A 13,138-nucleotide genomic window follows, 5' to 3' on the forward strand; every position below is an offset into this window, starting at 1 on the left:
ACGGGGCCGGGGGTGGGGGGGCAGCTCCGTGTGACTGCACAAGTGACGGGACGGGAGGAAACGGCCTCCAGTTGGGCGGGGGAGGCTCAGGTTGGCTATTGGGAACATTTCCTCCCAGAAACGGGAGGGAGTGCGGTCTGGGTGACCGGGCAGTGAGGTGACTGCGAACTGGCTGAGGGGAAGAAGCCAGAGAGTCGTGGTCAATTGGGTGGCGTCCAGTTGGAGGCCTGGATCTCATGCAGTGCCTCAGGGGTCAGTGCCGGGGCCGGGATTATTCAATATATTCATCAATGATTTGGATGAGGGACTAGAGTGTCCTATTAGCAAGTTTGCTGGTGACACCAAGCTGGAGGAGTGGGTGATACACCAGAGGCTGTGCTGCCATCCAGAGACCTGGACAGGCTGGAGAGCTGGGCAGGGAAAAATTTAATGAAATATAACAAGGGAAGGTGTAGAGTCTTGCATCTGGGTAGGAACAACCCCAGGTTCCAGTGTAAGCTGGGGAATGAGCAGTGTAGGGGAAAGGGACCTGGGGGTCCTGGGGACAGCAGGGTGACCATGAGCCAGCACTGTGCCCTTGTGTCCAGGAAGGCCAATGGTACCTGGGGTGGGTTAGAAGGGGGTGGTCAGTAGGTCAGAGAGGTTCTCCTGCCCCTCTGCTCTGCCCTGGGGAGACCACACCTGGAATATTGTGTCCAGTTGTGGCCCCTCAGTTCCAGAAGGACAGGGAACTGCTGGAGAGAGTCCAGCGCAGCCACCAAGATGCTGAAGGGAGTGGAGCATCTCCCGTGTGAGGAAAGGCTGAGGGAGCTGGGGCTCTGGAGCTTGGAAGAGACTGAGGGGTGACCACATTAATATTTACAGATATCTAAAGGGTGAGTGTCAGGAGGATGAAGCCAGGCTCTTCTCAGTGACAACCAGTGACAGGACAAGGGGTAAGGGGTGCAAACTGGAACACAAAAGATTCCACTTAAATTTCAAGGAACTTCTTCCTGGTGAGTGTGGCAGAGCCTGGCCCAGGCTGCCCAGGGAGGTTGTGGAGTCTCCTTCTCTGCAGACATTCAAACCCGCCTGGACACCTTCCTGTGGAACCTCAGCTGGGTGTTCCTGCTCCGGCGGGGGGATTGACTTGGATGAGCTTTCCAGGTCCCTTCCAGTCCCTAACTTTCTGTGATTCTGTAATTCTGAGAAAGGGTTATTAAACATTGGAACAGGCTGCCCATGGCAGTGGTGGAGTCACCATCCCTGGAGGGGTTTAAAAGGCACATAGATGAGGTTCTGAGGGACATGGGGCGGTGCCAGGGGTGGCTTAACAGTTCACTCAATGGTCTCTTCCAACCAAAATGATTCTATGATCCTGTTGTACAGTCTATTTTTTGCATTGTAATAGTGCCTAAAGTTCAGGGTTCATGTGATCTTGTCCTGGAACTTTTGCAAGGACGTTAAAAGTAAATGTGTTGCTATCTGTGATTCAAAACTGCCTTTCCGTTGTTTTCTAACAGGCTCGGAACTTCCCCTTTCGGAACCTGTCTCTTTGGAGATGTTGGAGCAGACCGAAGAGGAGGACACCCAGGCGGAAGAGACATGAGGAAGATGTGGAGTCTCTGCACAGCCTTGAGGAGATCCTGACCAAGCCAACCAAGGAAGAAGTGGAGACTCCAGTGCATATTGTGGAGACTCCAGTGCATATTGAGAAGACTCCAGAGCGCGTTGATGAGAGTCCAGAGATCTTTGAGCAGACAGTAAGGAAGACAAGAGAGGAAGATGCAGAGACTCCAGACCACATTGACGAGACTACAAGCAAGATAAGAGAAGAAGATGCGAAGACTCCTGAGCGCATCGAGAACACTCTCAGCAAGATAACAGAGGAAGATGCAGAAGCTCCAGAGCGCATTGAGAACAGTCTAAGCAAGGCAACGGAGGAAGACACCGAGACTGCAGAGTGCACAGAGGAGACTCCAAGCGAGCCAACTGAAGAAGACGTGGAGACTCCAGAAAGCCTGGAAGAAAATGTGAGGAACCAACCTGGGGAAGATGTGGAGGTTCCACAGAGCGTTCAAGAGGCAAGTCACTGGTGTACAGGCAGTTCTATATGACTAGGGGATATTTTAGAGATAAGGGAGGTAAAAACAAACAGAAAAGCAACCCCCCAAAAAAACCCAAACCCCGACTTCCCCAAACCAGGATTTGGTTGCACTGCACTCAGATCCTTTCTAATTGAGTTGTTGCTGTGCTTAAGGCTGTGGTACTCAGTATAGCCCTGAAACTTTAATTATTCAAGTGTTATATATGAAGAACAAACATTATGTGGTTGCAGGGGGACCAGTATATCTATTTCTAAAGTCAATTGTTACGTCTGTTTTCAGTTCTCTAGTGCTTTGCTCCTCAGCGTGTATCAGCATGTTAATACAGCGGCTGTTAGTGCTGGGGTTCGGGAGATCTGGGCTCTCTGGTTTAATTCTTACCTCTTTCATTGGCTTGTGCAGTAAGTTGTGCACTCAGCTCCTCTGTGCTTTCAGTTAAAAGCCCAAAAAGCCCCAGGTAACTAAAGGCAGCTAAAAAGTGGCAACTGAAGTGAGCGTTGTTGAGGTGTTGTGAGATCCTGGTGCTGGCATGCTGGTGTCTGCAGCCTGCGCTTGTGCAGGGACCATGTTCCTTTCTCTCTGACTTGTTTCTCTTGGCCCTTTTCCTGGCAGAGCACAACTGAGGATGGAGCTGAAGACACACAAGAAGGAGCTGTTGACTGTGACAGCCTGAGAAGAGCGCAGATCCAGCAGACTGACAGCGAAGGAGCAAGATGGCTCGGGGTAAGTAAAGCTGGCATGGTGGCCAAGCCCCCAGCTGATTAAAGTGTCCTCACTTCATTGCAATCAGTGCAGCTGTGGCAGTTTGAGCCAGAGGGTCAGGAGGTGGGTAAAACTTTCGTGTTATGTTGCGATGTTTCTACATTTTCTTCAGGATGCAAGGCAATAATATAAGAACTTGCTTTGGTGTAGTGTCCAGGTTGGTAGTATAGAGACTTTGAGCGGCAGATTTCCCATCTCTGCCTCCTGTTTTTACCAGGAGAAATATTTGAAAGTATTTTTGACCTGTGGTACATTTCCCAGCTGATGGGAAGAGTTTTTAGTGATGCTGCATTTGTAGAGTGATTTGGAGGCTTTTCAGCTGAAAAGCGTTGGCTGGTATTGGATGTGTCTGAGAGAAATGCAGCTCTAACTGCAAATTTCATAGAACCCATGTTGAAAGGAATACAACAGTTTTTGTTCATTTTGAGTGAGTTGGGCTTTATTACCAATTCCTTTAAGTACTGAGAAGCTTGAAATCTTGCTTAGTAGCTTCTTCTCGAGGTACCAGTAGGTGAAGGAACTTAGATCTTTCATGCTACAAGAAGTCTAATAAACCTTTCTTCAACTTCTGGATGCTAAGAAAGCATCCGGGGTTTTTGAATGGTTGGCCCTGTTCTGAGAGAATGGTCAGTTTCAAAGCCAACCATGAGATTACAGCCTAAGCACTGGCAACACTTGCCTGTTTAAATAAGAAATGTCTTTATTGTCCTCCAGTATTTGATACAGCGTTTGGTGTTTGGAGAGCCCAAACGGACAACATTGTTTAGTAACTAGAGATGGACTATTCCTGTGAAAAGGTGGAATGGAATCTGCGTTTCATTGTGCAGGCTGTGTCGGGGCTCTGGCTTCTGTCTGAGTTTTGTGCTTTGTCTTTGTTTCCACTTTGTAGGCTGAAGGGGACCAGTTACCTGCAGAACACACTGTCAGCCCGGACGAGACGTGCAAAAGCAGGGCCCTGAAAGCTGGAACTTTGGAAAAGCTGGTGGAGACGCTTCCGACGGCCTTTGCCGATAATGACTTCACATACATCAACATCTTCCTCTCCACGTACAGGGCCTTTGCTTCCACCAGCACAGTCCTGGAGCTGCTCCTGGACAGGTGAGAGCCGGGACAGAATGGAAACTGAGCCGTCATTTATTATACACGACAGGGGGATGTTGACAGAAAAGAATCCTGCAAAGTTCAGGATTTCAGCATAAACACACCATGTGTGAATGCACGCTGCCCACATCCCAAATCTCATTAAAGCTTAAGCGCCAGGTGGGGAAAGCATGCGTGGTCTGACCGCTAAGGAGCCAAACTGGGACCGACACAAGAAAACCAATACAACTTGTCCCTTAATAAAAGACCAGTGCACGGGGGATATGTGCAAACCCTTCATCTCTGCCACAGCTCCCCAGCCACGGTGGAATTGTCCAGCATGAAGCCCTTGTCTTCATGCCAATCGTATATGAATATGCCAATATCTATATGTTTATGCCAGTTGTATATGGATTACGCGCTTTGGGTTGCTCAGTAGAGGTTCCTCTAAACAGCCATCTCATTTTTTCAGATACGGAAACCTGGAGATCTCGGGCTCTGAAGAACATGGAAAGCAGAATTCCCCCGGATCCAGCACAGTGCTCAGGACGTAAGTTTGGTTTTCCAGCGCCCAGCGAGCCCCAGTCAGGGTTCGGTGCTGGAGCGGGAAGTGGGCAGCAGAACTGTTGTTTCCTGTGACAATTCACAGCCCTGTTTGCTTCAAGGGGCTTGTGTAAAGGCCGGGTATCAGCTGTCTCATAACATCCAATAATACAACGCAGAGAAAATCTTTAATGATTTTGAATGACTGCGCTGGTTTATCAAGGTGTAATTGAAGAAGCAGCCTTTAGTTTCCTATGAAGTATTAGTAACATTTCTTGCATAAAAAGAACAAATTAAATTCTGTGCTCACGGAAGTGTCCGTACTGCCTTCACGTGGGGGATGAATGTCTCAGTGTTCCTGTTGTTATATTAGGTACAGATCCATGCGATTGCATCAATACCTGCTGCATACAACCCATGTGTTCTCTCTGAATTTGCTCACAGTGCGATGGCATCGATTTTACAAACCTGGCTTGACCAGTGTGCCGACGATTTCCGAGAGCCACCCGACTACGTGTGTCTGCAGAAGGTGCTGAGTTATCTGAAGAAGAACATGCCTGGCTCTGACCTGGAGAAGAAGGCGCAGAATCTCCTGGAGGAGTTCCGGAAAGAAGAACAGGAGAATGATGGTAAAGTACCTTTCTCTGCTGTCTGTGTGTTCTCCCAGCGTCAAGCCTGACATGTCCCCTTATCCAGGGCACAAAGCTTCCTGTGCCGTGAGCCGAAAATTCGTAAGGGCTCACGTGGTATGTGAATGAGAACTGGAATCAACTTCCAGCCTTAGTAGGGGGACTAAGTTCTTCTACATGCATTATTCTCACATTGGCTGCGTGTTTTTCAGTCCCCGTTGGCTCTGGAGCACATAACGGTAGGACTGGTGTGCAGAAAAGGCCCAGGTTTAGACTTAGTGCTGCGGCAGCCAAGGCTGCTGATCAATTCTGCACATCCCGTGAGAGGGGCGGACTTGCCGGGAGGGGCAGCCAGAACAGGGGACCCAAAGTGACCAGCTCGGTAGGTTTTCCACGTTGTGCAGCATCTGGAACTGGGAGATCACCAGGGTCTCGCTGTCCTCGTCCATGGCCGGCATCTGAAGAGGAGCCTGCCTGCCATCCTAGGCGTGGTTCCAGGCCCTGCAGCCCTGAATCCAGCTCTGGTTTACTGCCGAGTCCAGCCCAGGGCATCCGGGGGCCTGTCCTGCAGCTGCTGGAGCCACGATTGGTTTTGTATATTTTGCATTACTTTCTCTCCTCATCAGTAGTACTAGCAAAGCATGTTTTGACTTTCCAACTGGTCTCGCTCCCTTCTCCTCCTCTTCCCTTGAAACGTGGACATAAGAGCATATTCAGTATAATATTTTGGGGGTATAATTGCAGTCTTGTCTCTTTGCAGTTCACCTGTTTTTCAGACTATAGAATGCATAAATGCTGACAAGTAGATTATCAAAGTTCTGCAGTGTTAATAAGGAGTTGTTGTGGGGGGGTTGGTAGGTTTTTTCTTCCCAAAGAATGGTTAGTGAATATGTCAAGGCACTTCTCAGGTAAGAGACCCTGAACAGCTCAGTTCTCCCTGTTTCTTTTTCTTCTACCTTCTCTTTGCCCATTTAATCTTCGGGTCCTTCTCTTTCTCCCTAAAATATGCAGCACAGTGAGGCCGTTACCCCAGGCAGGTCCCTTTGCATGTTCTGCTCTTCTATGTAGTGATTTTCCAAATATCTGCTTTGATTACTTGTTTTCTGTATAAATTCACTGACTCGTGTTTTCCCCGCTGGCCAGACGCGTTCCACAGCCTTTCTCCCTGCAACCCGGATGAGGAAGAGGAACTGGAGATCAGCGGCCCAGAAGAATTCTCATTGTTCCAAGAAGACCCGGTGGCAGAACAGCTGACATACATGGACGCGGTGCGTAGATCATACGTATTACTTGAAATGCTCGGGGAAATAGTCCTGGGCTTCTCATTGTTTGTTTGTCTGTTTGGTTTATAACTTAACTTGGTTATCCAAACTTGCTTCATTGATTGGGCTTTTCGTTCAGTTCTTCTGAAGGTGTTTGTCTTTTTTTTTACAGTGTGAATGTAGGCTGTGTGGCCTCTTTTGCAAAGTTTAATATTTGACCCCTCAGATATAGCGTATTTTGACTGTATCTTAGGCCAACTCACCTGGAGATGTATAAGTATTTGTAACTGTAATGCTCCAATTTGGCTTATTTGTATCAATCTCCTTCAAAAATATCATTATATGGAAATCTTTCCCCTTGGTAAAGTAAGTGATAGAAAGGTGTCTGTTATTTTGCTAGGACAGTTTATCTGACAGTTCTTTTAGGGCGTCAGGCCTAAAGAGTTATATCAAAGTGTATATTTTAAACTGGAGAGAAAATCAATATTTCCCTTTTGATACCATATTAGATTCAGATGCAGTTTGTACTGTAACCATGCATTTCTTGCTGTGGGCAGTAGCGATCCAGGCTGAGTTGGACACCTCTGTTTCCCTCTAGACACTCTTCCAGAACGTTGTGCCCCACCACTGCCTGGGCTGCATCTGGTCCCGAAGGGACAAGAAGGAGAACAAACAGCTGGCACAGAGCATCAGAGCCACCATCTCGCAGTTCGACGCCGTCACCAACTGCGTGCTCAGCACCATCCTGGAGAGCAAAGAACTAAAGACACAGCAGCGAGCGAAGATCTTGGAGAAGTGGATCCGTATCGCACGTGTAAAGCGTTTATTCACGACTGTTTAACGTTCCTTGTGCGGGTGCCGTGGAGCTGGGAGGGGACAGGGGGGTTGTTGGGCAGTGATATTTTTGATGCTCAGTATTTGTAGAGCTGCCCGCTTAGCAGGGAGAATGTGCAGCAAGCAGGACACGGGGCAGACAGAAGAGCTCTGACTATTGGTGATGCTGACGTTTAACGCTCCTGTGTTTCTAACCGCTCCTTTCACAGCAATGTAGGGTCCTGAACAACTTTTCGTCTCTGAAGGCCATCGTTTCCGCCTTGCAGTCCACCTCGGTTTATCGCCTGAAGAAGACCTGGGCCTGCGTTCCAAAGTAAGGCTGTGCAGTGTGTCACTGGATGTGTTTTGGTGCTTTTATCTTTTCTGTGCCCAACTGTTAACGATTGTTGAGAAAAAAATAGTACCCTGATCTGATTCAGAGTGCTTACAAACAACTTAAATGATTTAATCTTTTCCTGTACAGGGACACAATGCTGATGTTCGAGGAGCTTTCAGAAATCTTCTCCGACTCTGACAACTTTGCGATGAGCAGGGAGCTGCTGATGAAGGTGGGAATTAGCTTGAGTTGCCAGCTTATGATCTCACCCAAAGCCGAGTTCAGCCCTGTTCCTAACCAATGAGCTCCCGTATGTGGTGCTTTGGGGAAGACGGGTCTGTAAATCCCGGCTTTCCTGCTGGGGCGAGAGGTGGCGCACAGCGAGATTTGACGCAGAGGAGTTACGAATGAGCGCTTTGGCTTATATACCGCTCTGTGCAGACATGAACTGCTGGCTGAGATACCAAGGATGATGTCGTGAAAGCGTCATTTACAAGAGCGCTGTTTGGTGAAGCAGACGAGTTGTATTTTGTTTGCTTCCACAGGAGAATTCTAATTAGTATTATTATTATTATTACTTCTCAGTCAGTTAACCCACCATTGCTCTGACCGTTTGCAGGGAGTCACACAAGGCACGGTACCTTACCTGGGTACCTTCCTAACAGACCTCGTCATGCTGGACACAGCCCTTCAGGACTATCTCGAGGTAATTTGGGGCAATACATTTAACAAATAGACTTAGGTACACGAGCGCTGTGGTTTATCCTAGAGCTGGAAATGGGTTTTTGTAGTAGCCTTTGGTCAGGGCAGGTGTGGCCTGTCCCTTGGTGTCGCTACTTCATCCTGTTTGTGATTAAGTCCAGCTGAGCCTGTGCTCTTCTCCTCTGATCCCTTCTCTGTCCTTCCAACAGGGCGGCCTGATCAATTTTGAGAAGCGGCGAAGGGTAAGTGGAACGGTGTCTGTTCTGTGATCGTTAGTGCCTGACGCTCTCTGCTAGAGCGTTCTCTTGGCAAGGCCTGTTGTCTTTGCTCGGGCGTATCCAACAGGCGCTCACGTTACTCAGGGTGAGGAAGGAACAGTCCCCGGCACGCTGTGAACGTCTGCCGGGCTGTGAGGGGCAGCGCGGGAAGAGAAATTCCTTTTAGATGGGGGCAGCAGGGGAAGAGGAGCTGCAGGGCACTCGCTGCCACGGGTTTTACGTCTGGGGCACGTTCCCCCCGTTTGGTGTTCACGGGAACACGTTACACGAGCGTGTTCTGTGTGCTGGGAGCGAATCAGACCTGCTGGCATGAGACCTTTGCTGGCCACAAGATACAGTCTGTGACCATCTTCCTTGTGCTGCAGTAAATAGTTGTGGGTAAAAGGTGCAGAGAGCAAAGCGGGTACCTGGGACCGAGAAATCAAGGCTGAGCGTTGCCTTCCAGCCTGACCCTTGTTGGTCATGGATCAGTAGGAGCGAAGGTGCCGGGGTTTCCTCTGTCCGAGGGCAGTCGCGCCAGATCTCGGACAGAATTATTTTGGGCAAGCGTGTGTGCAAGCGGAGTGAGGGAAGAGCAGCGCGTTCCAGTCACACGTTGGGGGCAGCGTTTTGTGTTCCCCTGGGCCAAGTGTGAGTGCACAGAGCCGGGGAGGATCAGGCTCTGCTGTCATCACAGGCACCTCTCGTTCTTTCCCTTGCTTAGTGCCTGAGAACCACCTACGTACAGAGCGGGATTCCTCTCTCGGCACCACGCTGGCCACGCAGGGGTGACGGGAAGGGTGAGCTGCAGAGTTGCAGCGTTTGAAACAGTGGTTCTCGAAATAGTCACTTCTTCAACTGAAACCGACCTGCGGGTCCAACTCAGTTTGTCCTGGATCTGTTGCTGCGTGTGTTTAGTGTATTAACGAGACTGGCTTTATTTTTCTAATTAGAATTCCTAATTTATTATTTGTTTTCTTAGGAGTTTGAAGTAATCACACAGATTAAGCTGTTGCAGTCCTCATGTAACAGCTATTGCATGGCAGCAGATGAGAAATTCGTGCAGTGGTTTAGGAGGCAGCGGCATTTAAGTGATGAGGAGAGGTAGGGTCTCAGCCCGGCTGGCGAAGCAGCTTTTCTTCCCTCGCAGGCAGGTTCAGGTTCTCTCAGCCTTGAGCTCTGCGCTGCCAGGAGCTGCTCCCGGAGAGTGGAAATACACACGCACAGAGCTGCGCTCCTCCTTGTGGGGATGAACCCTCTGGGACGTGGGAGTGACCCAGGGCTTCTCAAATACGGCCACTCTGAGATATTTCACTAATGGTATTGCCCGTTCTGCAGTTTCCGTCTTTCACGTGAAATCGAAGGAGCTGCTGACAAGAGCACCGCATCGGGCAGAGCTCAGAAGAGCGTGGTGAAGAGATTCAGCCTGTGAGTACAACGGGGAGGGGGTTTGGTGCCTGAATATGAACTGGAATAAATCAAACACCAGCTGACAAACCTGGCTGGGGATCCAGAGCACTGCGGTGCAAATAAGGACAGAGTCTAATTTGATAAACACACACAAGCAATAGGCCACTCGCGATAGGAAAACACAACAGCAGGTCAGATTGTTGAAGCAAGTGACAGCTTTGCTCAGCCCAGCTCTGTTGTGCTTTCTTTTCCCCCCTAGGCCGTTCCTGGGCTTGGGGGTGAGCGCCCACAGCACCCCCGTCAACGCGCAGCCCAAACCTGCTCCAGGTGGGAGCTCTGGGGACAGCACCGTCACCATCGTCCCTCCCACCGCCACTGCTGAGGAGCCTCAGCACAAGGTAGGGCCCGGGCCCTGTGTTCAGCACAAACAGCCTGTGCGAGGCTGCTGACGCTGCCGGCGGCCCCAGGCGCTTGCCCAAGCCTGTGGGTCTTGACTGGAGCGTTGCTGGCAGTGGAATGGAGGGACCTGAGCTCTGGGAAAGGCGATTTTGGGGGGAGGGCTCATGTGCATCAGCCCAGCCTAATTCTGGGGCAGGCAGAGCAGCTGAGCGAGTGAGAAGCAGGTGAGGTCAGAGCTCGCCAGCCCTGTGCTTTGACCTGCCAGGAACTGCCCAGACCAAGCCTTGTCTGGGCTGGGTTCCGTTCCCAGGGAGCTTTGTCCTGCAGACTCTGCTCTCTTGACCTAAACTGCCTTAACTGGGTTGCCTAAGCCCTCGTTAAGGCTGTTGTGCTGAAGAGTGTCATCTTTAGCTTTTGGATCTTTGAAATTAAATGGTAATGAATGTGTTTGATCTCATCTCCCCCCTTGCTGCCATCTGCTGACAAGTGCTCCAAGAAGTGCCCCGGCTCCGTGACTCCCATTCCATCAAAAGAAGTGCCGCCAGTCCTGCCCCTCTACAACCAGCAGAGCGGAGACAGCTGCATCATCCGCACCAGCGTAGAAGAGGACAGAAGTGGCAACATCTACAGGAGCATCCTGGTGAGTGGTGGGAACAGCAAAGCGCTGTGACTGTGGGTGGTGTTTTCACCCCAGGTGACTTGAATGGTGCTTTTAGTTTAGGAAACACCTATTCCCTGATCAAACCTCCTTGACAGGGAACATGACAGATGTTACAAATCAAAACATGTGGAGCAGGGGATGAATGAGAGGTTTGCAAAGAGCATCTCTCAAGGTTTCTGGCCTTGAAATTGAAGCTTGTATTTGATCAACAATGCCAAGGGAAGCACTCTGAGCAAGTGCCGGCTTTGCTGCCCCTGCTCTTCTGCCAGCGCCGGCTGTTGTGTGTCCAGCTCAGCACTGGGGTGTGTGAGCTGTGACACAAGGTGCCCCTTCCCCAGCAAACCCAGCTCCAAGGCCCAGAATCTTTGCAGGACATCACAGAAAGTGTTTAGCAGGGGAGACTGTGGATGAATGGATGCCTGCAAAGAGCAGCTGGGGCAGCTCTTGCTGCGGATTCGATGGCTGCTGAGAACAAGGTGTCACCTCTGCGAGTGGTTGCTCAGGAGAGCAGAGGCTGTGATTTGCTGCTGCATTTCTAGAGCAGTGCCTGTTGTCTTGAACTAACTCCACCACCAGGTGTCACAAAGAGCGTGTTTTAGTGTCTGGCAGAATCTACGACTTAGTTACTAAGCCACTGTAATTTTTCAGTTCTTCGAAATCGTTCCAGGACCAAGCAGTCTGCAGAAAGACAGGCCTTTGCTAATTATTAAATCATTATAGAGTGAATAAAGCAGAAGCCCTCATTGCAACCCTCTCTTTGCAGCTGAGTAACCAAGAGAAGGCTCCTGCTGTCATCCAGCGAGCCATGGAGAAGCACAACCTGCAGTCTGGCTCGGCTGAGGGTTACGAGCTGGTCCAGATCATCTCCGCGGACAAAGGTGGGGAAGCAGAACTCTGCTGCTGCTGCTGCTGCTTGAAGAGCTCTGCTGCATTTTGCCGGCAAGAGTAACACGCGAAGCGACGTCAGAAACGCCATCGCCACGTTGTCCCAGCTGCCGGTGAGAACAAACCCCTAACGCTGAGTGGGGCGCCCGTTAACGCTCTCTCTGCTCCCTCTCTTGCAGAGCTGGCCATCCCACCCAAGGCGAACGTGTTCTACGCCATGAACACCCAGGCCAACTTCGACTTCGTCCTGAGAAGAAAAGCTGCAGCACAGGAGGAGCCCGCACTTCATGGATTGTAATGGCTGAGCTCTGTATAAGATTTACTGTGTATATTATGAGTATGTAAACTTTTTTCCCCCCAGGTTTAGTCTGGAGTTGATATATTTTAATATGTGACCTGTAGATAATGTTTGAGCTTTGTATAATATTTAATCTTTATATAACAAGTATATTAACTTTTTTCCAGTTTCTGTCTGCAGTTAATGTATTCTAAGACTTGATGTTTTTATCATATTTAATCTTTCCATACTTCTATAGAAACATTCAATATTATATAATCTTTTTTCTACTGATTTCTGCTTGGAGTTACTATATTTAAATAGCTTAGCTTTATAGAATATTTTAGCTTTGTATAATATTTAATATTCATAGAGTAAGTACGTAAACTTTTTTCCACTAATTTCTCCTTGGAGTTAATATATTTAAATGTTTTAGCTGTATATAATATTTGAGCGTTAATTAATATTTTTATTTAATGTACTAATATTTACTAGTATTCTAAAATTATATTTAATGTACAAATATTTATTTTTTTAAATATACTAATATTTAATATTTATTTAAAATTTTATTTAATGTACTAATATTTACTATTTATTTAATATGTGCATTTAATGTACTAATATTTAATATTTATTTAATATGTACATAGACCTTCCCCAATAATTATTTTCTGGAGTTGATATATTTTATTATTAAATCTTTATATAATATTTGATCTTTGTGTAATATTTACTATTTATATGATAAGTATATCAACTTTTTTCAACCCATTTTTGTCTGGAGTTAATGTATTTTAATGTTTCTTCTGTATATAGTGTTTGAGCTTTATTTCACATATATATATATATGCATATAAAATAAATAGATAAACTTTTTTCCACCCTTTTTTTCTGCAGTTAATAGATACTAATAATTGAGCTTTATATAACACATAATCTTTATTTAATATTTATATAATAAATACTTGAACTTTTTTCCACCAATTCTTGTCTGGCATTAAAATATTTTAATATTTGATCCCTCTGTCATATTT

General features: G+C 47.9%; 1 protein-coding gene across 1 annotated transcript; it reads left to right on the forward strand.

The window, feature by feature from the left end:
- The first annotated feature begins 5,092 nt into the window (after nucleotides 1–5,092).
- On the forward strand, nucleotides 5,093–12,122 carry LOC136104101 (ral guanine nucleotide dissociation stimulator-like 1). Its single transcript, XM_071810599.1, has 11 exons — nucleotides 5,093–5,098; nucleotides 6,959–7,174; nucleotides 7,404–7,507; nucleotides 7,658–7,799; nucleotides 8,130–8,216; nucleotides 8,422–8,454; nucleotides 9,452–9,573; nucleotides 9,808–9,886; nucleotides 10,775–10,918; nucleotides 11,703–11,817; nucleotides 12,004–12,122. The coding sequence occupies exons 1-11, from the start codon at nucleotides 5,093–5,095 to the stop codon at nucleotides 12,120–12,122; spliced, it is 1,167 nt and encodes a 388-aa protein (XP_071666700.1).
- The last annotated feature ends 1,016 nt before the right edge of the window (nucleotides 12,123–13,138 follow it).

This window comes from Patagioenas fasciata, chromosome 6 (assembly GCF_037038585.1).
Source record: "Patagioenas fasciata isolate bPatFas1 chromosome 6, bPatFas1.hap1, whole genome shotgun sequence".
NCBI classification, from domain to species: domain Eukaryota; kingdom Metazoa; phylum Chordata; class Aves; order Columbiformes; family Columbidae; genus Patagioenas; species Patagioenas fasciata.